The sequence below is a fragment of the Zalophus californianus genome, chromosome 1 (assembly GCF_009762305.2).
Source record: "Zalophus californianus isolate mZalCal1 chromosome 1, mZalCal1.pri.v2, whole genome shotgun sequence".
Taxonomy (NCBI): Eukaryota; Metazoa; Chordata; class Mammalia; order Carnivora; family Otariidae; genus Zalophus; species Zalophus californianus.
Genome location: NC_045595.1, coordinates 201280142 through 201305530, shown reverse-complemented (window position 1 = coordinate 201305530; position 25389 = coordinate 201280142). Strand labels below are relative to the sequence as shown.

The 25389-nt window shown below is 38.6% G+C and overlaps 2 protein-coding genes across 2 annotated transcripts; both read left to right on the top strand.

Annotated features, from left to right (window-relative positions):
• Window positions 1–12089: 12089 nt before the first annotated feature.
• Window positions 12090–12623, top strand: LOC113918311 (keratin-associated protein 13-1-like). The gene has a single exon (XM_027586683.1). The coding sequence runs from the start codon at window positions 12123–12125 to the stop codon at window positions 12621–12623; it is 501 nt and encodes a 166-aa protein (XP_027442484.1). The 5' UTR covers window positions 12090–12122.
• Window positions 12624–20316: 7693 nt separating this feature from the next.
• LOC113916204 (keratin-associated protein 27-1) lies at window positions 20317–20922 on the top strand. The gene has a single exon (XM_027582173.1). It carries the CDS (start codon window positions 20317–20319, stop codon window positions 20920–20922), a length of 606 nt encoding a protein of 201 aa, XP_027437974.1.
• Window positions 20923–25389: the final 4467 nt, after the last annotated feature.

Here is a 25389-nt window from a genome sequence, read left to right as displayed (position 1 = left end):
CTGTGTTTTTAACAGCTTACTCTTCCTGCCGGGCAAATGACCACAGAGGTTAATGTCTTGACTATAAAATTGATTCCAGAGGACTTCGCTTTCTATGTCCTATAGATACTGCAAGGTGAAGAAGTGTCATTGATTGTTCATCTCCTCTAGCTTATAAACCAAATTTGAAAAATGCTTTAGCTTCAACAATTTTAGGGTGATTTCTCATGGTCTATTATTGCACTGGGTAAAGCAGAGAAAACAAACAGTCAAGCCACATTTAGCGCATCCTCAGGAGCTGCAAACTTCATTCTGGGAGAATGATGTGGAAATGTTCTTCTAATTGATTGTCAACACATGGAGGGGAAGGCTTTTGTACGGCAAGCCTGAGTTTGCTGGAGTCACGACATGGAATTCTACTTAGTTTTTCATTTTCAAATTCTCGACGGGAAATGAATATGGTTGTGAATTACTTTTTACTTTCCTACTCCATACTTTTTGTACGTGGTTTAGCACTTTGCCTGAGATTGTCCCCTATCACCTCCATTTTAGTTCTGTCTTCTGAGGGGTTTGAAGTGCCAGAAAGGCTAGTAATAAAACTCTACCTCAACTGCAGCATGCATTGGTCTTCACATTTGTAGCTTCATATTGTGGCTTAACAAATACAGAAGTTAAGGGTGGGTAATGAAATATCTGGAGACGGATAGACCCAGTCTCACGTTTTGGCCTTACAGTTTTTATTCAAATAATTTTTAACACATGACTTACCATACCACTACTCTCTTTTTTATATGAAAAATGGAAATAATATTAGTTAATTCACAGGACTATTATGAAGAACATATATGAGAATTATGTAATATACAGTAGGAGATTTTTAATTTATTGAAGGTACTATGTTTCAGACATCTTTGTTCTGAGCACATTCCCTTTGCTATACAAAGTGATTCTCAGATACGTGGCAATTAATGTTCACATATTAATTGTCTCTTAGCAAGTGGGAGGAGCATAGAATGGACTTTGGTCTGTGTTACTGAGATTCCAAAAATGTATGCAAAGGACATTGCTATTTTGAGCAGAAGCAAAACAATAGTTGTTTTTTCCAGTATGGAGAAATACCAATTTTGTGTTCCAAAGTTTACCTGTGACTAATTTAATATATTTCCTTGCTTAAATCTTTACTCTTTGCTGTGTTTGGTTAGGTCAGAGTAAAACAGGCAAAAATGTGCAAACCTTCCTTAAAAGAGTCCTTACCTGCTGAGATACTACTTTGGATAAACCCCTATAAATCATTGCAGCATGTGATGAGAGCCATCGAAAAGTTAGGAAAACATGACTATTGAAACAAAGAGCCACCTGGCACCCATTAGCCCACCAGATCCTATTCCTTGGGGTAACAGTTTCAGTCATTATTAATGATTCTGTGGAGAATGCCAAACAAAAAATTACTAATAGTCTTGAAACTCAAAATGAATGAGCAACATACATTATTATCTTTGCCTGTTGAACTTTGAAATTTTGCCAGTATGGGTAGAGAATGAAGACACATCGCCTTCAAGCTGCTGAAACCATATAAATCTAATACGATCCCCAGAGCTCCTCCATGTTAATAGGCATTCGATTCCTGAATAGTGGGGTGTGTTTGTAAGTCAGGACTTGATTATTACCAGAAACTCCTTCTTCCCCACATGTGATTAGAACTAGGATAGCTCTTTCCTGGTGGTAGGTACAGAGTCAGTTCAGAGGAGGCTGGGCTCTCCTATCCATTAACCAACTGACATCCCAACCTGTACCACCCTTGGTCATCAGAATGCCACGCTCGGGATCCATTTGGTTTTTCCACCTAGGGGATCCTCTGAGTTTTTGTGCTTCAGAATAATTTCTTAGAATATTTGAGCATTTAGAGAATCACACCTTTTTTCACTTGTGCATTAGTCTGTCTGCTGTGAGAGGGAACCCAGTTAAACCGTCCAAGTATGTGACTCCTGAGGAAACACCATGCATATTTGAATCCATGACTCTAACACTTATTGGCTCTTTGTTTTGTACATATTGTAGGAACTCTCAAAAATTCAATTTCCTTTAATGTAAAAAAGAGATAATGATAGTATTTATATCACAGGTTTACGATGAGGAATGGATGATAAGATATCCAAAGCAACTAAAAGAGTTCCTTGGATATAGAAAGCACTTTATAAATGTTAATTATCATTTAGACTATAAATGTATGGAACTTACGTCCCCAAAATCAATGAATGTGAGTCCCTTGACCTAACTGTCTGGGTGCATGAGCCATAGACCTCACATTCTTTCTTAAAAGATTTTTATTTATTTGAGAAAGAGAGAGCTAGAGAGAGGGAGGGAGAGAGGGAGAGAGAGAGTACAGGCGGGGGGAGGGGCAAAGGGAGAAGACTCCCTGCTGAGTAGGACCTTGGGATTATGACCAGAGCTGAAGGCAGACACTTAAGTGTCTGAGCCACCCAGCTGCCCATCACATCTTTTATATAGTCTAAAATGAAATATTTATTCTCTCAGTTCCTAAACATTTTAAATATCCACTAAAGTACACAATAGTGTACTCTATTCCCTCCCAAACATCAGAAATATATAAATAAACATAGTCTAACCCAATACCTTTAGAATATATATATATATATTTAAATATATAAGTGTATATATTTAGTCCCTGGTTACAACCTAGCTCAGAATTTCCTTATAATGCTTTTCCTATTCATCTTAAAATATATATATATTTCTTTTATCCTGTGATCCTTCTAGGCAGTCTTACCTCTTTGCCTTTGACTCCTGGTCTTCACTGGAGCTCTGGTCTTTAAGCCACCACATTCTTCTATAAGGTTAATTGGGATCTTTAGATGTAATATCCACCCTCACATAACATGAAAATGTGATATCTATAACATTGCTTTGGAAATTTTTATTTGTTCAGCAATTTTCAGTGTGCTTGAGGAAAATAATTTGGTATTTGCTTTACTGCTTATAAACACAGCCCCTAAGGAGCCATTAAAAATTTACACACTATAAATTTGATGGTAGATTACTTTTTTAAAGTATTTGGGCTGAAATTTCCATTTTCTTAGCTAATATAATTTAAGTCCACTTGTATGAGACATTCCATATTCATCCAGCTGGTAAAGAGAGCCAAGCAGAATTATTTTTCCATAAAACTCATTTGATTCTCATGAAGTATCATGATCATGGAATACTCTTTGTCTTTTATGAACCATTTCTGTCACACACATTAGTTGTTACTGAACATAAGTACATGCTTTATAATATGGCAAGCCACATTAGGAATGACTGAGAAAAGAATCACAACAAAATATAATACCACAAGCTGGGAGGAAAGAAGAGAGCTATATCTCAGCACCTTGTACATGACCCTCCGACTCATAAATTAAACCAGCAATGATGACCAACTGCTTTGAGTATACAGTTATCATCTGGTATAACTAAGCTGGTTAAAGGTAAAAACTAAGCTGGCTTTTACCTACAAAATACAAGTAAGCATATTTATAATAGTATTATTCTAGTTGTTTGAAGTTAGACGATACCCCTTGCTCTTATGCAAGTTGTAGTGTAGAAGGATATTGAAGTTCACTGTCAAGAATGTCTCACCAACAGGGTGAGCACATGAGCTGTCTAAACCAGCAGAGAATATTCAGATACTCTCTGACATTGATGACGAATGAATTAGACATAATGATTATATGTTTCAACTGCTGGTTGGAAAATTCTCTTCCTTTTCTCTTACAGAATTCCTGGTCTACCCCATCTTATGGCTATTCTTACCCCAGCTACTGTGTCTACCTACTGATCTCTGTTCTCCCAGTCTCCACCTAGATAGGTCTCTCTGTAGTGACTCACAAGACAGTTGCCAGAAACCCGTCAGCAGCCAGGAGCTATCATTTTTCCAGAAACTATGAATTCAATGGTTTCCAATCTTTAAATTATAGATCTTGTGATTCCCAAAACCTGAATCGCCCCAGCTTCTGCCATGAAACTACCTCTCTACAACTTAATACAGACCAGCCTGTAGGACTAGCTTCTATAAATTAGCTTCATGCCTCTTCACATTCCTACAAGGAAATGCTGCTATTATATCCGTTTACTACAACCCCTCACTTCTGGAATTGACTGGCCACCAACTACTTAGTTTCTCTGTTCTGTCATCATTATACAATCAAAGAACAGTCCAAAAAAAAAAAAAAAAAAAGAAGAAAGTCAAAGTTAGGAAACTACCTTTTGTCAGATGATAAGAAATTATAAGGTTATTTCATATTCTTTTCTTCTATGATGTGACAGATATGTTTCCATTTACTAAACTAAACTTATGGATTTTAAACATATTCATGTGTTTCTTTGACTTTTTAAGACTTATTGGCTTACTGAAGTTGCATTTTTTTATATTATAAATTACTATATGGACAGCTTTGCTTGCTGATTTTATAAAATCAGTAAGGACGGCCCATTTGTAAAGAAGCTTCACTTGCTGTGAGCAGAGCATAATATATAAATTTGTGGAATCACTATGTTGTACACCTAAAAGTAATGTAACACTGTGTAAGGAAAGGGTTAAGGTCTAAGCAGGGAGAAATAGGAGGCCCCTGACTTCCCTGACTAGGCTCACACAGCGGGGTGCTCCATGACCAGGCTCACAGAAATCCCAAAGGTGGAGAAATGCCGAAATGATCAAAACCAGAGATAAGGGAGCAAACCAGACCACCTGACCATAAATATTAAGGAGTTGTCTTTTGTCGTCGTTGTAGGTTTGTTTTTTTGTTTTGTTTTGTTTTGGCAGCTACATTGTAATCACAGAAAATGACCAGACCTCAAAGAAGAAGTAAGCCATTAAGAACGTTATCAATACTCCTTGCTCAAACCAAGATGGCACAATTCCAAGGCCACAAGCTTCCTGGTCCATTCTAATTAAAAGACTGCCACTGAAAGACTTCAGTGGCGACCCATTCAGGACCCCTCTCATTCTAGAGAGCTTTTTTCTTTCCTTTCTATTCTCACCTTCACTTAATAAACTTTCACTTCACTACACCCTTTTGTGTCTATGAGATTCATTCTTTGGCTCCATGAGACAAGAACCCAGTGACCCTGTAACACTAAAAATCTCCAAAAAACACTTGAGCAAAGACCTGGAAGCTGTGAGGGCATTAGTACTATGGACTAACTGTTTCCCTTTCTTTTTGACAACCAAGAAGATTAGAACTGAATTTGAGGCTCAAGTCTGGTACTCCAGAGGCCCCCGTGGTCTGCAAATTTGTGGTCTTTTGTCCCTTGAAGAGGCAGGAAAGTAGAGTGGTTAAGGGCATGAGTTCCAAATTCAAACTAGATTCAAATATTGGTTCTACTGCTCACTAGCCACATGACTTTGGGCATTGTATTTAATCTCTCTGGGCCTCTAAATGATGATAATAATAGCACTTTCCTCATAGGGCTCTTTTTATGGATTAAATGAAATAATGAGCACAGATTCCTTTGCATGCAGGAAGAACTCAATAAAAATCAGCTGTAATTATTTTTTAAAAATTGGACAAGATGTTTCAGTTTATTTTTATTTCTTTATTTATTTCAGAGAAAGAGAATGAGAGAGAGTGAGTGAGAGAGAGATCATGAGGGGAAGAGGTAGAGGGAGAGGGAAAAGCAGACTCCCTGCTGAGCAGGGAGCCTGACATGGGGGCTCGATCCCAGGACCCTGGGATCATGACCTGAGCTGAAGGCAGACACTTAACTGACTGAGCCACCAAGGCACCCCAAGGTGGTTCAGTTTAACCAGTGTTTATTCAGTATCCACTCTGTACCAGGCACTGTTGAAATTGTGGCCATTTCCAAATTAAAAAACAAACAAACAAACAAACAAACAAAAAGTGTCTGCAGTCTCCCATGGAGAGATGCTTAAAATCCAGAAAGAGCATCTCCCTAACTTGACCTTTCTCCAACATTCGATACTTTTTTTGACTACTTTCCTCTATTTGTAACATATCTTCAAATTGATTTTGTTTGTTGCCCTCCAGATTATGTTTTTACTTCACTGGCTATTTCCTCTAGGTCTTTTGTGGGCACAAACCAGACCACTTGGCCATAAATATTAAGGAGTTGTCTTTTGTTGTTTTTGTAGGTTTTTTTTTTTTTTTTTTTGGTAGCTACATTGTAATCACAGAAAATGATTTGCCAATTCCTTAAATGTAAAATTTTCTCAGGGTGCCACCATAGGCCCCTTCTCATCTCCTTCTGTGTGTTCCTGGGCTTCCATCGTTTTCATGGGAGGTGGCCAAGCACTGTGGTTAAGAATACAGGCTATTGAATCATACTCTCATGGTCTGAAGCCTGGGGCCCACTCTTTATTCTAAGGGACCCTCTGATTCATTCTTCACATGACAGCCAGAGTCATTTTGTAGGAAGCAAATTTGATTTAGTTGGATCCATATGTATAACCTATGGATGGTTTCTCACTGTTACAGATTCATACTCCTTTGTCTAAGCTGATGAGGACAGATGAGATTTGGAATCCAGAGTTTTTCAGAGTTTAGAAAGATAATAGAATGAATAAGCTGCAAATTATATAATACCTCAGGTAGTATCTGGGACAACATCCCATAATCAAACATATTGATTTATATATCTAAGGCACAACATAAGATATCCACACTAAGAAGAAGAAATTAATATGCGTAGTTTCCATTAGTTTGAGCTATGTGATTCCATCTAAAAGGAATATATGATGTTGTCTTTCACCTCCAAATTAATTCCAAAGAATTTTTGATTTTCAGAGATTTGGGGACCTTTGAAGAATGTCCAAACCCCTGCCATGGCTTCCAGAGTCCTTGTAATCTGGTTCCTGTCTGTCTTCAACTTCATCCTCTATCTCCTCTTTTCTGACATTCTTTGCTGATGCTGAGCTTCCTTGAAACAAGACCCCTTTGCCTGACTAACTCCTCTGCCTTCAATCCTTAAACTGAGCTGAAGAGATGTGCTATCTTTCGAAGATAAAATTAAGGCATTAAGGTATCCGGTGTAAGATAATTGGGGGTCAGATCATAGGATGACTTGCATAAAATACTTAGAATATTGAATTTAAGTTTGCAAAGGCCAACCTAGACTTTTAGAAAGAGCATTCAGAGAAATGAATAGGACACTGGGTTGAGAGAGGCTTGGCCCATACTGGGGACAACATGCAAGAGCAAAGGCAGAATAGCTGAGATACAGCAAGAAAGGAAAGTATTCTAATATTTTTTGGAGATAAAAAAAAAAAATAGGAAGACATGCTGATCCGAGATCGGGCAGGGGATGTGAGGAAGAGGCACATCATAGATATCTTCCGGGCATCCAATTTTCAGGGTTGCCTAGGTGGTTTACCATAACTAAAGTGGGTGCAGAGGAGTAGAGGCAGGTCTGGGCCAGGAGACTGTTTATGAAGACAGTCAAGCTTCTGCTGAGTTTGCTGTCTTTGTGAAATACCCAAGGTGAAGCAAGGAAAAGTTTGGAAGTCTAAAGACAAAATAAGATAGGAGATATTTAGGTAGTGATAAAACCATTGATTTCCTAATTTATCCATTAAGGAAGTATTTATTGAACAACGACTATACAACCCTGTTCTTGAGCTGAGGATTCAGGGTTGAACAAGAGTAATTTCTGCCCTTCCCCCCGTCCCCGAGATTACAGTCAGAGACGTGCTATTCAGAGTGAGTCATAGACCAGGGTAAATCCACGGTGTTACTAAACCTATGATTTAGTTAAGCTGACGTTTTTAATCACGCAAGACTTCTTATTGTTCTTAATGAAGGAAGAGATGCATTGATTTACCTGTTGGTATACACTATCTCATGGTAGATAGTAATGATCTCCATGGACTAATCAATTTCAGTAGCACTGCCCTAGTCAGCGGGACAGTTTAAAAAATAAATATAGTATAAAGATGATGGAAGTAAGTACAAGGAGGATAGACATCATAACATGGAAGCCTAATTTATCCTGGGATACGGTGGTTATAAAGTGAGGAAGGGCTTAATTATCTTAATTATCCAGATGAAGGAAGAACATGTAGGGCACAGGAAATAACATGTCCTTGTGGTAGGGGAAAGCTAGAAAGAGTTTAATTATGAAACAGGGAAAGGGCCCAGGGTGCAAATGAAGTTAGAGACATGGCCAGGGCCACAACCGTGCAGCCTTGCAAATCATGTCTAGGATTTGCATCTTATCACACATGTACTAGAGAAAGTTTCATCAGGAGAGTGATGTCGTTGCTTTCCATTTTAAGATTTTCTTTTAAGGATTTTATTTATTTATGAGAGCGAGAGAAAGAGATTGGGGGGAGGAGCAAAGGGAGAGGGAAGCAGACTCCACACTGAGCACTGACCCGATGCAGGGTTCGATTCCAGGACCCTGAGATCATGACCTGAGCCAAAACCAAGAGTCAGATGTTTAACTGACTGAGCCACCCAGGCACCTCTTCATTTTAACATTTATCAGGCAGGGGGTAGGGAGAAAAGAATGGAGGGGACAATTTCTGAAAATGAGACAGACCATGTTGGCACTCTTCCACAGCCTGCCAAGAAAGGAAACACCTTGAACTAGAGCAGGTGTTTTTTCCCAGAAACTGCTTTCACTCCCATGCAACTTTTGGAGACATAGTTAATTGTCGTGGTGTGTGTGTGTGTGTGTGTGTGTGTGTGTGTGTGTGTGTGTGTGTGTCGGTGGGGGGTTGGGGAAGAGGTGTGCTACTGGCATCTAGTGGGCCAAGAGTACCACCAAATACCTTACAATGCATAGGACAGTCCCTACAACTAAGAATTATGCATTCCAAAATGTCAGTGGTGATGCAGTTGAGAAACCCTAGACTAGAAGGTAGGCAGTAAGAAGACTAGACAGATTTATGGAGAATTTGGAAGACAGAATGGGCCACGTTCGGGATGGATTTCATATATTAAGAGGATTCCAACTAAGTGGGTGGAAATGCTGCTTACTCTTATAAGAAAAGAGATATTTTATTCTTCCTAGGGAAGAGCAAAAGTTCAATTTCATACACATAAAAGTTGGACACCCTTATGAAACCTTCAAACTGAAATGTCTAGTAAGTAATTGGATATCTGAGTCTAAAAAAAAGATGGGGCGCCTGGGTGGCTCAGTCATTAAGCATCTGCCTTCAGCTCAGATCATGATCCCAGGGTCCAGGGATCGAGCCCCTCGTTGGGCTCTCTGCTCGGCGGGAAGCCTGCTTCTCCCTCTCCCACTACCCCTGCCTGTGTGTCTCTCTCTGTCAAATAAATAAATAAAAAATATTTTTATTTTTTACATAACACTCTCTCTCACTGTGTCTCTCTGTCAAATAAATAAATAAAAATTTAAAAAAGAGGTGTGTATGGAAATAAACATTTGAATGGCACAATATGGATTGTATTTTAAGCCATGAAGGGGAGGTGCCTCCCCTATAGAGAGAATATGTCGAGACATGAGCACCAAACCTGAAGAAACATTATGTACAAGTACCCAACCAAGGGTACAGAGAATTAAGTGGAAAATAAGGAGTGGGTGTCATGGAACAACATAGATGAACATGTCTCAAGATCAAGGGCACAGTCACTTGTGTTGAATGTGACTAAACGTTCATATCGGATCATTCTAAAAATGTCCATGGCATTTAGCAGCATAGAGCCACTGCTGAGCATGGCAGTGAAGTTTCAGAAGAATGTTAAACCAGATAGAGACAATATTGTTATAGAAAAGTGAATAAGAAGTGAGATAGTTGACAAACTTAGAGAATTCCATCTTTAAAAATTAGAAGAGCCCTATCATCACAAAGGAAATGACACTATTTGACATTTTTGGATTGAAGAAAGTTGACCGTGTCACCAGGCTGAGAAAACAGAATTATTAGAATGAATGAGAATGAAACTGTTTGAAAGAGAAAGAAATAGTAACTGGTCAAGGCCCCAAAGCCAGCTTTGTGTGGAGTGGGGGTAGGGGACAGATATCTTAGGGTCATTTCAGGCACTGAAGTTGATACGCTGAACTTGAGAACTATATGGAATTATGAAAGAGATACTTATTTTCACTTAGCATTTTTCTTAAAGATAAATTTAAAAAAACCAATTAGTTCACTATAAAGATAGAAAGTTAATGATTTGATATATTCTTTCAGTTCATAAATAATTTGGAGTACCCACCATGTGCCAGTCTCTGGGTTAAAGATGACTAAGCCCTGTTGCTGACCCCCACATGTGACTCTTCTGCAAATTCAAAAGGCTAAAGTTGGGGTGCCTTGGTGGCTCAGCCCATTAAGCATCTGCCTTTGACTGAGGTCCTGGGATCGAGCCCCAGGTAGGACTCCCAAATGGGCAGGGAGTCTTTTTCTCCTTCTCCCTCTGCCCCTCCTCATGCTTGCTCTTTTTTTCTCTCTGTCTCTCTCTCTCTCAAATAAATAAATACAATCTTAAAAAAAAGACTGAAGTCTTACTCATTCTGCATGAGCCATATCAAAAGACATCCCTTGCAATCCCTTCTCTATATGTGACTGAGTGTGTGTGTGTGTGTGTGTGTGTGTGTGTACCAAATAGATAGCATATAACATACTAAGATTCTTATCTCAGAAGAGTCAAAGCTTAGCTGAGATGAACATCTGTCAGATGGGGAATTTGATTTGGGATTTGGGCTTTAAGAGATGAAAAGGACTTGGAGAAGTGAGCAAAACATTTGGTAAAAATTCATAAGCAAAACAATGGGCAGACTCTTCCACTGGTGCTAGATAAGCAAATACTATAGGAGATTAGAAAAAACAATCACCTGGGAAACAAATAGGAAAGATCAAGTTACATAAATAGCTTTTTGTTTCCAATTTCTAAAAGATGCTTTAAGGCAGAAATTGGATATTATAATAAGTGAAAAAAAAAGACATCTCTAATTCCAGGACTTTTCTTTATACCATTGATTTTTTTATAGTGATAAGGATGATTTTAACTACTTAGTATGAAGGTAAGTTTTATGCTTGTCTTTCTAGAACAATGAGCAAAAGAGAAGCTCAGCAGGGAGTGAAATGAATCACTCTCTGAGGTGTCTCATTTCTCACTCCCAACTGAGTTGGCAAAGGTTAGCACACTATTAAATTCAAGTTTTTGCAAATGTATTTCATTGGTAGTCAACTCAGTCAAAAGGTGTATCAGTTCTTAACAATTATTCTCAGTGATAGTCTAAGTGTTTGCCAAAGAATTCTCTGCCTCACCTGGAAAAAGAATCCAATAACTCCATACTCGATAAAACATGAGTTGCTTATTGATGACAAGCTAAATGAAAGGACAAATAGGTAGTTTGAAACAACCATCTTAATGGTAACTTTGTATACTAAAAAAAATATTAACTAAAAGAATTAAGAAGTTGTTCCTTCAGTGGTTGCATTTGGGAATTTCATAAAAGAGGTAGGACTTCATAAGTAGGCACCTCAGATAAAATGCAAATGTTATCACATTGAAATGTTATTTTTCCACCTGGGCATTCATTGTTCATGTGATTCTGGGAGTGGAAAAGACAAGCTTCTTGAGTTGGCATAGCTATGTGGTTCCTGCTGGTTTTTAGGACAGGCACACATGGGTGACTACATTAGTGATAATACCTATCTCATAAGGTTGTTGCAAGGATTAAATGATGCCACAATTTTCAATGTTGCACTCATGGTAAATGCTCAATAAAACATATACAAATATTTGGGAGGGAGGTGCTGATGACTGTTAGGAGTACATTGCTGGTAACAATTTAGACGTTCATGCTCAAAAATCCCCATAGTCAAGCTTGTGAAGAAGGGAGGGTACTATGTGTGTCATGACAAATGTCTTTTGAAGGCAAACCACACCTTACTTCCAGAAAAAAAAGAAAAAAGGTAAGAAGAGGAGTGCCTTCTATAAACCCGAATAATTAAACAGCAGTTAAGAACACATGAATGAGTTCAATTATAATTTTGGCCTAGGTGAATTGGTTGTTTTCATGACAAGACATGTAAAAGAATGGGGAGGGTCTGAATCACATCTAGTGCAGTGAGGGTATATATATAAACATGCCTGGGAGAAAGAGGGGATATCAGAACATCTCCTCACTGTCACTCAGCTGAACTCACATCTCCTGCCAACATGTCCTACAGCTGCTGCTCTGGAAACTACTCCTCCTGCTCCTTTGGGACATACCCGTGCTCCCCAAGCTCCTCCTGTGGCTGTTCCTGCCCCAGCAACCTGGTCTACCACACTGACCTCTGTTCTCCCAGAACCTGCCAACTGGGCTCCTCCCTCTCCAGTGGCTGTCGGGAGACGTGCTGTGAGCCCACCAGCTGCCAGACATCCCATGTGGTGTCCAGCCCTTGCCAGACTTCCTTTTACCACCAGAGGACCTCCATGGTCTGCGATCCTTGCCGGTCAATTTACCCTGGGTCTCTAGGCTGTGGATCCAGCAGAAGTTACTGCCTGGGCTGTGGATCACTTGGCTTCAGACCCCTGGGTAATGGAATCTGTGGCTTCCCTTTCCTGGGCTATGGATCCAGATTCTGCCACCTAACCTACTTGGTTTCTAGGAGCTGCCAAACTTCCTGTTGCCAACCAACCTGCAGATCTGTCTTCTCCCACCAATCATCTTGTTAAGGATTCTAGACCTGGACTTCACAGTCCTTCAAAGTCAATCCCGGCTGTTATCTGGCTAGAGTCTATATTCTACTACCTAGAAAAGTATAGTTAAATAAAAATCCTATTAATATGAAATTGTTTATCTCATAAAATACTCACCCTGTTTTCCTTCTATTTTCTTCTATTTTCCCTCTTACTTCTTTAGTTAAAAATGAACCAAGAAGTCTTTTTTTTTCTTCAAATAAACTCATATAATTTGATGTCAGATCACAGGTCAATGTTAAAGAAAAAGCTATCCACTGGGAATTTCAAACCTACTGTTCTTTGTCTAAAAAGAAATATTTAAGAATTAGACTCCCTGGAAGGCAGAATTCTCTGACAACACAGAGTTAGTTCTCTGGAATTTTTGGCAAGTGGAATCATTGCTTGGGGCAGGAGGTCATTCTAAACGCTTCTGTGTATAATCATTTCAGCCTTACTAGGCACCTTACTTTGGTTAAACTACTGAGTCTAATCCAAGAAGAAAAGTTCCAGAGACAGCAGTGATGCTTTCAGTGTACTATCCTGGCTGCTTTAGATGAGGAAATGTCAAAATACTTTTCATGAGCCCCTTTTGTAGACCTATGCAAGTGGTAATGGAATTTTGAGATCCTGATATTGACTAACAGCAGTAACTGCTATGATGAAACAAACATCCTAAATATGGATGAAATTAAACATTTATGCATTGAGTATAATAAAATTAATTCAATTTCTAACTTATTTCTCATCTTGATGCTTAACTCTCTCCTTCTTCAATCTGGTCACTGTTTTCAAAGAAGTCACCTGGGAACTCCTGGAAACATGGTGCTATCATGAATAGATAATATCACCTGAGAAGGAGGACTTTACCTTTTGATATCTTGAGGTTAGATCTGGATGTGATAACTAGATAGTCTACTAAGCTCTCTTGTTTTGGGGAACACAGTCATCTACATTTAAAAATACCTAAGCGGGAAGAAAAATATGTAACTGGATGTGGGTACTGATTGTTCATTGCCCTCACAACGTGCTTCTCTCTCCTCTCCCAAAAAGAACTGGGTTTTGTTTGTGTACCCCTCCTTATCTACACAGAGTCAATCCTATAAAGTAAGGTGGCCATGCTCCTGGTTTCAGGATGGATTCTGGCTAGTTCTAGGGCCACCCCAATCTTCCCTGAAAGTGATTGGTTCAGGATGGAGCGTGTGATCTGATTTAAGCCAATGAGGAACAAGGAATGATATGAACCGGTGCTTCTGGTAAAGTCCTTGTGGAGTTTTTTTGGAGCAACCATCTCTTCCTCTGGACTTTGTCATATCGTGTGTGGAATGCTATATCCATCTTGCATGTGGCCTAAAAATTAAACCATCACGTGAAAGACAGCAAAGCCAAGAGCAATGCAAGGAGCAGAGCCCAGACTACCTCATTTCTGGACTTTAGTAAATAGGAGCCGGTAAACTTTTCTTATTACTTAAACCATTTTGAAAAACAATTTCAGTTACTTGTAGCTAATGTTTTCCTAAATGAGACACTCATTTAAAAGCTGGAACAACTCCTTTTCCCAAAAAAAGCCCCGTGTTATGTTAAAGATCATTTGAAGTCCACCTTTGCTCTGTCCTAGTGCCTCTCCTCATGACTCCACACATGCATTCACTCCACCAATGCTATCTACTCCTGTTTCCTTGAACACATTGTGCAGAACTGAGGTCTTATACAGTCTTACACCTTTTTTATTGTTATGTTAATCACCATACATTACATCATTAGTTTTTGATGTAGTGTTCCATGAGTCATTGTTTGCATATAACATCCAGTGCTCCATGCAGAACGTACCCTTTTTAATACCCATCACCAGGCTAACCCATCCCCCCCTGCCCTCTAGAACCCTCAGTTTGTTTTTCAGAGTCCATCATCTCCCATGGTTCATCTCCCCCCTCCGATTTTCCCCCCTTCATTCTTCCCCTCCTGCTATCTGCTTCTTTTTTTTTTTTAACATATAATGTATTATTTGTTTCAGAGGTACAGGCCTGTGATTCAACAGTCTTACACACTTCACAGTGCTCACCATAGCACATACCCTCCCCAATGTCTATCACCCAGCCACCCCATCCCTCCCACCCCCCACCACTCCAGCAACCCTCAGTTTGTTTCCTGAGATTAAGAATTCCTCATATCAGTGACGTCATATGATACATGTCTTTCTCTGGTTGACTTATTTCACTCAGCATAATACCCTCCAGTTCCATCCATGTCATTGAAAATGGCAACTTTAGAAAGAGTGTCATGTCTTTCTAACCCTTCAAAACCCACAGAAATATTATCTCTTCTCTCACTCCTTTTTGGAAGACTCCACAATCAATAGAGTTTATTATTTCTTACACATTAGCATTAAATATGCTTATATTTTTGTTAATAACAAATTCACTACTTTATATTTTAAGTATTATTTTGTTTAATCAGTACTAGTTTGTTTGTTTTCCCTTGTTATATCTTCGATGAACACAATGGAATCTTACCTAATGGGATCTGGAAAGTAGTAAATACTCAATAAATATTAATTTAATAGATAAAAGAATGAAATGGAGCTAGGGTGATAGTCTCCAAGATGTATTATGTCAATAGAAACAAACATTCATTCATTGTTGCTAGTTGAACTCAATTTGGATAAGCTAGTTGTCAGTAATGTCATTAATCTTCTGGTCACCATTATTATAAAAAATAACTTAGCTCTATCTTAATGACATATTATCACAACTGCAGTAGCCATAGGTTAAGTGGGAGAACTCAAAAGCAAATTCCCATTTCTGGATCACATAAAGGCAGAAAAATAACTTCACCAAAAGCTAACCTCAGGGACAGGCCAGAGTAAGTGCATCTGGGGAAAAGAACAAAAGCAAGTGTATAATTACTATAATAAACCATGACACTTTCACATCCAAGACATAATAGAACAAAGGGTTGGAAAATATGGGAGTTACTGCTCAAATGGCTGAGGTACTATGATCCATTCTTTCTTTCCAATTACTCTTTGTTAAGGGCTACATAGTATGTAGTACTTTCTTTCTTCTTCTTTCTTTCTTTTTTCTTTCTTTCTTTCTTTTTCTTTCTTTCTTTCTTTCTTTCTTTCTTTCTTTCTTTTTCTTTCTTTTTCTTTCTTTCTTTCTTTCTTTCTTTTTCTTTCTTTCTTTCTTTCTTTCTTTCTTTCTTTCTTTCTTTCTTTCTATTTACATCAAAGTCTGATGTCATTGAACTGTAAATGACCAAGAATTATCCCAAGAAGCAAAATTATTTAGAGATAGTTTCATAGGAAAAAAAATGATGTCACATGTGAATCCTTTTTATTACAGTGTTCTAAGACAATCTATTTATCATAAGAAATAGATAAAACTGGCAAGAGACCATTTCCATATTCCACATAGGGTCATTATTATGGTTTTAGTGTCATAATTCTGAGTATTCCAGAGACTAAGATATTTTTTTTTCTGTATACATTACAGTGCCTGAGAGAGGTTATATGGTACTTGACTAATTTTACAAAATGTTATATTTAAAGGAAGGTGGTCATTCCCCTTGGCACACTCTTTTGAGGTGGGCCAATGAAAAATAGACTTTTTCTTTATTTTTCAGAGTTACTCTCAAATACAATAAGACTATTCATTTTAAGTGATAGATTTCTACCACCATGCATGGCAACTAATAGCCTACTGACTTCAGTCTTTGTTCTGTCCTGTTAAAATTTTTATAAGTAATCTTAATAAAAATTAGATGGCTTAAATGAAAGTGCAGATTTCATTCAGCAGGTAAATTTGACAAGATGCCATTTCATGTCCTTTTCAACTCTAAAATATTAAGATTCTGATAGAAAATCATAGAATGTGACAGCTAAAAAGGACCTTTGAGATCCTCTCATCTAAGCTCATTATCTTAGAAGATATCCAGAGAGGCAGAGTGATTTGTTCAAATTCATGCAGTGAATTAATAGACTCAGGGCTAGAATCAGATGTCTTCACTCTTGGTCTAGTATTCTTCCATTGCTATGCAATCTGTCTATATGAGTGACTTCCTGGTTGAAGAAGAGGAATTGATTTAAATTAACTTAAGTCATTTGGTTGGTGAGGATAAAACTAAGGCAAGGTTAGAGGAAATACATTGTGGGAGAACTGAGCTGAATTATGTTGCTCTAATTTTTTATTTATTTATGTTTTACTTTAATATAGCTGAACATTGTTTAGAAGTCCAACATAGCCACATAATCAAATATAAAAGTAATATAAACTGTTCAACCTTATAATCATCAAGTGCCAAGCCCTTGAGAGATAGAAACAGGTTTACTAGGCCTGTAATGGGAATGATGAATACAATCCAATCCTTAGAAGAATGGAATGTGCAACATTTATGGACACAAACAAAATAATCTCAAATACACAAAAAAGATACTGTGTTTATTTTACCTGATAGTTTTGTATCAGTACAAGATTGATGTCACCATCAGAACAACATTTTGGTTTGCACAAAGATCCTTAACTTGATCAAAAATAATTGCTACTTTTTTTCATTTACCACTCCATATGTGGCAAGCGTTTGGGTATCATACATATAATCTCTTTTCATCTGTAAAACCATTTTATGAGGTTGATACTCTTAGAATTTTCATTTCAAAAATGAATGAGCCAAGGCATAGACATTTAGGGGAAATGTTCAAGGTTTGTGATTGTAAATCTTGGCTTGGAATCGTAACTGAAGAACACTTCCTTGTATTTAATTTCTTCTTCACAACAATTTTTGATATTCCACCCTCTGGTGGTAAGGAAGTGCTACTGCAGCTGCAATCACTTCTATTTCAAGACCAGGAGATACCAGGGAATTGTTCAACCATTTAGTAGAAAAGTATCCAGTCACCATAAGCAATCATGTGACTATTTCTACCTATATCACAAGAAAACTAAGAAATAGACTACATAATTATCACTGTTCAAATGCCTACAAAGCGAACACTTAGTTTTTAATAGTTTGCTTGAAAACAGTCTGAAGGTGACCAGTTGTCCTAGCATACATCATTCCACAGTGATAAACCTAATCACTCCCTCTATAAATCCAGCACTAGCCAAAATCTGTATTTACTCATTGAACTAAAATGGTATGCTGAAACACCTATTAATTCAGCACTCAGTTAAATAGCATGTGCAAGTTAATGCTTCATCCCAAAGAGAAAAGAATTCATGGGGTGGCCTTATTCACAAATGACAGACCTAGCATCACTATTTGACATTTGGAGATTGGGAACTGCACAGGTATTCACTAATTTGCTACACATTGTGAGGTTAATAAGAAGGCAGTCTGCTGGAGACAATTGTGTGAATGTTGGCCTGGATGATGTCCTGCCTCTGCCCCCCGTCTGAGTTTGGTTTTGCAACAGGACTCTGTTGTGCTGACAGTGAAAACTGGTGCCCTTTTTTCATGGGGAAAGCTTTTTAAAACATGTGTACATACAATCAAACATTATTTTGAAATAATTGACTCAGCTTGTGCCATGCTAATAAGTGGCCTCCTTAATGATTTTGCTCTTATTTCACAAAGAGGTAACTGAAAAGTAAGCACGGGACTTATTATTATTTTTTTTCTCTTTAAACTCTGTACCCTGGCCAATTCTTGAAAATCTTGGGTATGTCAGGGTTTCAGAACTCTATCCCCTCAGACATTAACTGTAATTTGAATATATTTAGCAACTTCCATTTATTTATTCATTAATCTTTCAAAATACATTTATGGAACTCTTATTATGTGTCAGTCAGGCCTTGTGCTCAGTGCTGGGTATATAATAGCACGGAAGATATACATACTTTTTGCCTTTTATGGAACTCACAGCGCTGTGGCAAAGGCACAGTGAAGAAACAAATAAAGTCATTATAAACTGAGATAAGTTCTATGAAGGAAGAAAAACAGACTCTGAGAATGGAATCTTTTTTCAAACAGGGTGATGAAGGAAAGCCACTATTCGAGGTAGCTCTTATGCTGAGACAAAAGATGAGGAGAGGAGCTGCGTGTGGAGTGGGAGAGTGCAGTGAAGGGGTGAGACAGACAGGCAGCTGCGTGCCAAGTAATGAGGCAAAGAGAGGCTTGGCGCACTCAAGAGCCCAGTAGAGTCCTGTGCAAATGGAAGATGTGGGGCAGAGGGAAAGGACAAGATTTAGACTTAGTAAAATAAGCAGCACCCAGGTTTCACAAGTGCTGGGTGGGATGGACAAAGAGGATGGATCTTACTCTCAGGGCAATGAAAATCCATTTAATACTTCTAAGCAGGAGAGTTAACAAGCTACAGTGGAAGCCTCTGTGATGATCAATACAAATATGCATACAATTTAAATGGGGTGCTGTTGGGGTCATGTGGAGGGCATAATGGGATCTTTAAACACACAAGACTGGTAATTCAACATTATAAGTAACTTGCATATGTTGTGATGGCATTACACACAGGTTAAGCGTGCTGTTTGTCAGGTTGAATGTATTCAGATGTGTCCTTTGAAATACAGGGTATTCCCAGTCCATCACATGTTAAGGAGGAGTTTGTATCAGAGCTGTTCCAGGTTTCTGAATGTTTTTGATTTTCTTCAGATCTGAGAAAAGGGGCCAAGCATTGTGCTAAGAACACACTTCTGTTGTTTCACTTTCATAAGCTGAGCTAAGTGAACTATAGAAGGTGCTATAGAAATTGTGCTGGCAGGTCCTGTGTTATGAGTATGAAACTCGGCTGTGTACAGCTGCTAATGTGATAAATTTAGGTGCTGATCAACATTCTGCAGTCAAAAAACAAAACACAATAAACAAAAATGAAAAGCACATCTGAAACAGTTTGTTACAAAGGCAAATTATCAACCGTTGATAAGCACAAATAAAAGTAAATACACTACTTGGTGTAATTCAAGTCCTAATAAAGAATGTGTCCAAGTCCATTGGTAATTCAAGGAAGAAGTAGTAACCTGTAAATAGGAAAATCAGGGAGAAGTTTCATAAAGAGGCAATGTTTATATCTGACCTTCAATAAGACAAGGGTTACAAAATGTTAGACAAAAGGAATGATGTTTATAAGGCAATGGCCACTTTCAGTACTTTGGGTGAGCCGTAAGAAGAGATTTCATTGTCGAGTCCTTCACACATCCTGATCAATTGGACAGACTGAGATCTGAGTAGAATGAGGGTGAGCTTAATTGGATTGGCTTCTGACTGAAAAGGTCTTGATCATATTATTCTGTTCTGCCAAAAAAGCATCCATCCAAACTCCACTGCGGAATATCGATTAGTTTACAATTGGTTGTTTCCACATCTATTTGTTTTGTCCATTTACCAATATGGAGAGTCATGGCGACTAAGAAAAAAAAATGTTAGCTTGGGTGGCATGTTGGGACTCATATTTGAGAAACTGCCCTGATGAATCAGCTTTGGGGCTAACATGAAAGTCATTTTGAAGATTCAAAATGGACTGGCTTCTTTGTTAATAGGATGCCATCTTCATATGTTACTAAACAAAGTGCTAATGAGATGTTATCCTTCAAATTAGCTTAAGCAATGAGGTGGAAATGAATCTTGAGAAGAAGCCAACACCCAGTTTTCTGAGTATATAATCTCACCAAAAAGGAAATTTCAGACCTGGCATGCTGGGTCCTTATGACCAACTTCAATGAAGGGTTTCAACAGTATGCCCCAGAGCCAAGGCCACTTGCTCAAGAGCTTCTACAGTGTCCCACCACTCTCTGCCATCATACATGGGTCTAAGCTTATAAACTTTGAAGATGGATTTTTTTTACCCAGCAGCTGCCATGGCCGGACCTGGCTCCTGGACAACTTTCAAGAAACCGGCAGTGAGACTACCAGCTGCAAAGTGTCCAACCATAAACAGGAACTGTGCACAGAGCCTAGCTGTGTGCAAAGTGTTGGCCTCCCCAGAGTTGTCCAAACAACTTGTTCTAATTCCAGGCTCTGTGAAAAGACAATATGCCGATCAAGATATTCCTCAACACTGGCGGAGTGTGTTTCTCAGACTTGCCAGTCAGGAAGCAGCCAGCAAGTGGGTTTTGTAGCCCAGAGCTGCCAGCCTGTGAGCTATGTGGCAAAGAGTTGTCCACCTAAGACATGTGCATTTAAGAGTTGTCAGACTCTGGAACGTGAACCTGGCCAATGTCAATCTCAGAGCCCTGGATCCAGTTCCTGTAGGCCTCCAGTCCATGTGGCACCAGGGTCACAACTCCTGGACTCTTCTTCTAACACTTATGAGCCAACTTGCTGTGTTACTGGTGGTTTGTAACTGCCTCGTAAGTGAAGAATGGGTAGGATGTGTAGATAGGAGATAACAAATTTTAATTGAGATAAATTGATTTCTTAAGATATCTAGGAACTTTTATTTCTCTAAATACATATTATTGTGCATGGGTTTGTGAGTGAATGGACATGTCTTTTGTCTTCAAAGAAAATAATTTTTGTTTTTTTCTCTTTGGGGCATTTCTGGTAGTAAGCTGGGATTGGAAAGCATGTTAAATATTTTAGGTCACTAGGACACTATTTGTCACAGAGCACTGAGAGCTGCAACCAGGAGCTAACATGAGTATTTCAGTCAACATGACTCTTTGGCCACTTATTATTATCCATGGAAACACTTAACATCAAATCTGGCTTATTATAATATATAAATACAATGTGCTACTAATATCAGAAATCCATATAATATTGGAACTTAAAGGGATACTGAACCCTGTCTAGTCCCATGAATTCTGATGGATTTAACTCTTATCAGGTGTTGTCCATGTTGTTTATAACATCAGAACCACAAATGAAGTCTGTGTCAACTCCCTGTCCATCCACTCTTTTATCTGCTGCATCACAACACTCTTGTAGTCAACTGTGAGGTTTAATCTATTGCTTGAAAAGTGCAAGAAAATTTTCAATTTCACTTCCATGGACTTCATAACCACATAGTAGCCAGAGACCTTTGAATATAATGAGTTCAAGCTTAGTATACCCACTACATTTCTCCTATTCTTCTTCCTCTTTTCACTATTTCTTAAGTGTTTTTAGAGTTGAGAATATACTCTTTGTATCAAATAAATTTACTTCATTTAGAATTACAAACTTAATTGTCACATTATTATTTTTGTTCAACACTTTTGTGGGCTTTATGTTATTGGTTTTTCACCAGATGAAAATCAAATAAATATTTGGAAGAAAAAAGGAGACCATGTTCCCTTCCAATTGTTTGTATAGTATGAACCAGAATAGAAGTGCACGTTTGTGCTAGTCAGCAGAATATGGGGAACATGCTCAATATGAAGATCATAAAACCATGGAGAAAGAAAGTGTGAAGATACATGAATTTTGTTTATAGTAGCCTGGCTATTGTGAATCTGCGGGTGTACTATTAAATGTATCTCTCATTTTCAGGGCAACAGAAGGTTGTGGTAAAGAGCATGAACCCTGGAGTCAGATTTTCCTGGGTCTGAATCTTCACCTTGCTGGGTGAAGGCTGTTTGATCCCAACTGTGTGGCTATGTACAAATTATTTAACCACTCTCACCTCAGTTTCCTTACCTCCAAAACCAAGATGATAATGATTGATCCACTGTGAGACTTAATAAGTTAATAATTTGAAAGTGCTCAGCACATGACCTTGAAGGAAACACTCAATAAGATATAGCAACATGATTAGCTAGCTAGCTTGGAGACTCAATATGAAGAGCAGAGGCAGGGATTTATAGATAAACCCCAGAATCCATGACAGATTAAGAAAGGTAGTCATCCAAAAAAATGAAAGACTAGCTGTTTTGTATCTTGAATGATGCAAGTAGCGCCTTTTACCAAGGGAAATGTTTAGGAAACACGTCAGGCCTTGCTGAGGTGGGCTGGCAAGTAGCTGAGTCTATGACAAAGCTAATGTTGATTTACCTGTCAGTTCTGTGGGTAGATTAGACATGGGTCATCTTAAAGAGGAAGATTTAAGGGCGCCTGGGTGGCTCAGTTGGTTAAGTGACTGCCTTCGGCTCAGGTCATGATCCTGGAGTCCCGGGATCGAGTCCCACATCGGGCACCCTGCTCAGCAGGGAGTCTGCTTCTCCCTCTGACCCTCTTCCCTCTCGTGCTCTCTATCTCTCATTCTCTCTATCTCAAATAAATAAATAAAATCTTTAAAAAAAAAAAAAAGAGGAAGATTTAAGCCTAAAATCTAGAAAGCACTAATTGCACAGGTGTTTCCTTAGAGGGGTGGAATTGAGAGGTGGCTGAGGCAGGTCTGAAAGAGCCTGAATGAACCTTGTGTGATCCCATCAATAGTAACAGAGCATATGGCAGCCACACGAGCAGAGCATTCCTGCAGTAAGAGACATTGACACGAAGCTTCTGGGCATAGCAGTGACAGAGCATTGGCAACAACAAGGAGAGACTTCATCTGCGTGGCAGCTTCTTAGTATTCTTGTCACAGCCAATCATGCAAATGCAGTTGAAACTCACGCACAGTGAAGATAGATGCAACTCAAATAGGAAGATCTGGGAAGAGTACAACGCATTTTGGCCACTGTTTCTGAAGACAAGAGGGAAAACAGACATTTCATTTGTCTCTCAAGTATGCGTTCCTTTAATGTGTGTGGTTTGTTGAGAGACAGGGTCTTGGTGGCTAAGAGTGGGGTTTGTGTGTGTGGTGCAGGTGGGCAGGGCGAGGCAGGAGAGAGGAACAGCAGTATTAAATGAGGTTTTCATTTTTTTCCAGCTACTCTGTTTATCATCCTAGACTTAATTCATTCTTTCCAGGCTGAGCTTGATCAATCCCCTAAGGAGAAGTTAGGTGAAGAAGATGTCAGTATCCATCTAATCTAACCCACCATGGAGCACATTGGAACTCTTTATAGGGAGAAATTGTGTGGATTCAGGAACTAAAAATTCTTGACATTGGAATAGATAATGGTGTGATGACGTGAAGAGATGCTTTGTAGGCCATTTAGTGTGGTGGGAAGAGAATTGGCTTTGGATTATACTGAACCTTGTTCAAATCCAAATTCTGCCATTTACTAGCTGTGTGCCCTAGGACAAGCTAACATTTCTCAGGCTCAGTTTCTCTATTAGAAAATGGAGATAATGCCGAATTCGTTTGATGGCTGTGGCAACGAAATGCCATCATGGCCATCAAATGCTTAATGAAGTGTTTGTGTCAATATATGTAAGATATCATCTGACACTTTAGCTGATATTTGCTTCTTGGGCCACAACCTCAGTTTGTTTTCATGAGTTCTCTATACTGGACTTAGATTTTAAGACAGAGACCCAGAAAAGACTTTCCATTATAGGTGCAAGGGGCATAAGCAGTATGGAACATAACCTAGATAGTGTATGCAGTACTCTCAAAAAATGTAGAAATGACTCAGGGGGTACATGCTACAAAACATTCTTCGTAGATCAAGGAATTTCCTCTTGCTTGAACAGAAAGGCTATGGTAGGATTTATGCACTGATGTTGCTCACCCCAGACTCTTCAAGACATAGATAGATTAACAGCATGCTTTTCTCCAAGAAGCCAAGCATAATGAATTTCAACATTTTCTTGCCTATGCAGTACTGTGCCAAAAGCCACTGATAGATCTTATTAATTTGGTCCTAGTTGTTTACCAACCACTGTGTATGTATTTTTTAACTTGAAACTCAAACAACCCAGTCAGATGAGTACAATTTTTTAATCCTCATTTTTTTTTTCAAGGAGGATGAAGACACAGATAAATTAAGTAGGTTGTCTAAGATCAGGCAGATAGAAAATGGTGGATCCAGGATTTTAATTCACTGAGTTAGACTTCAGAGATTGAGCTATAAGACTTGACTCCCTGGTAACATTACATGCTTTGTCACTAGAGCAACTCAAATATGGGGAAAATTTCTGTGTCCTAAGGAGGGTCTATATATGTAATTTGAAAATTATTGGTCTGGCTATATAGTATTGTTGTAAGTCTGTAGAGGAAAGAACCAGAAAATTAAGTATGGTTGATTGGATGGTTTAATCATAACTCAGGAAATAAGTGCTAGAAAGTAATTGGGCATATTTCACTGGAGTTTGTGAAATATTACAGTTTTCCAGTGTCTTAGAAAAGACCAAGAACTTCAAATCACGTGAAATTACATAATCTAAGTGTTAGGGAAGATGTTTAGGTGGCATGGAGTCAGATTTTTCTACAAGTAAGCTTGACTGTCTTGATGTTGTTAGTAATTGGTTTTTTATACCATTAGTCCCTACGTCTTTCTTGTTAAATATGTTCCTTTTGAAAACGATGAGCCTGTTTTAGGCATTAATGGGATATGAGGACACATTTTTTTCCATGTGGCATCAGAGTCACTGGTACCTTTCTTGAAGCCAGAGTAGCTTTCTCCCATTCTGCTTCCCATTTTCCCCTTCAGAGAGTTCCTGTTACTCCCTCAGTTCAAAATTCTTTCACTTCAGGAATTGTTCCAGATTCTTCCCCTGAAGTCCAAGTGGAAATAATGATAATCAAATGCAAAAATATCTAAAAAAAAAACAATGAACACAAAACAGGAGTATTTTTTTTAACTTATAATGTATTATTTGTTTCAGAGGTACAGGTCTGTGATTCATCAGTCTTACACAATTCACAGCGCTCACCATAGCACATACCCTCCCCAGTGTCCATCACCCAGCCACCCCACCCCTCCCACCCCCTCCACTCCAGCAACCCTCAGTTTGTTTCTTGAGATAAGAGTCTCTTATGGTTTGTCTCCCTCTCTGGTTT

Bases quoted from the DNA above. Each gene is read 5' to 3' on its own strand.
- LOC113918311 (XM_027586683.1), top strand. From the start codon at position 12,123: ATGTCCTACAGCTGCTGCTCTGGAAACTACTCCTCCTGCTCCTTTGGG.
- LOC113916204 (XM_027582173.1), top strand. From the start codon at position 20,317: ATGCCCCAGAGCCAAGGCCACTTGCTCAAGAGCTTCTACAGTGTCCCA.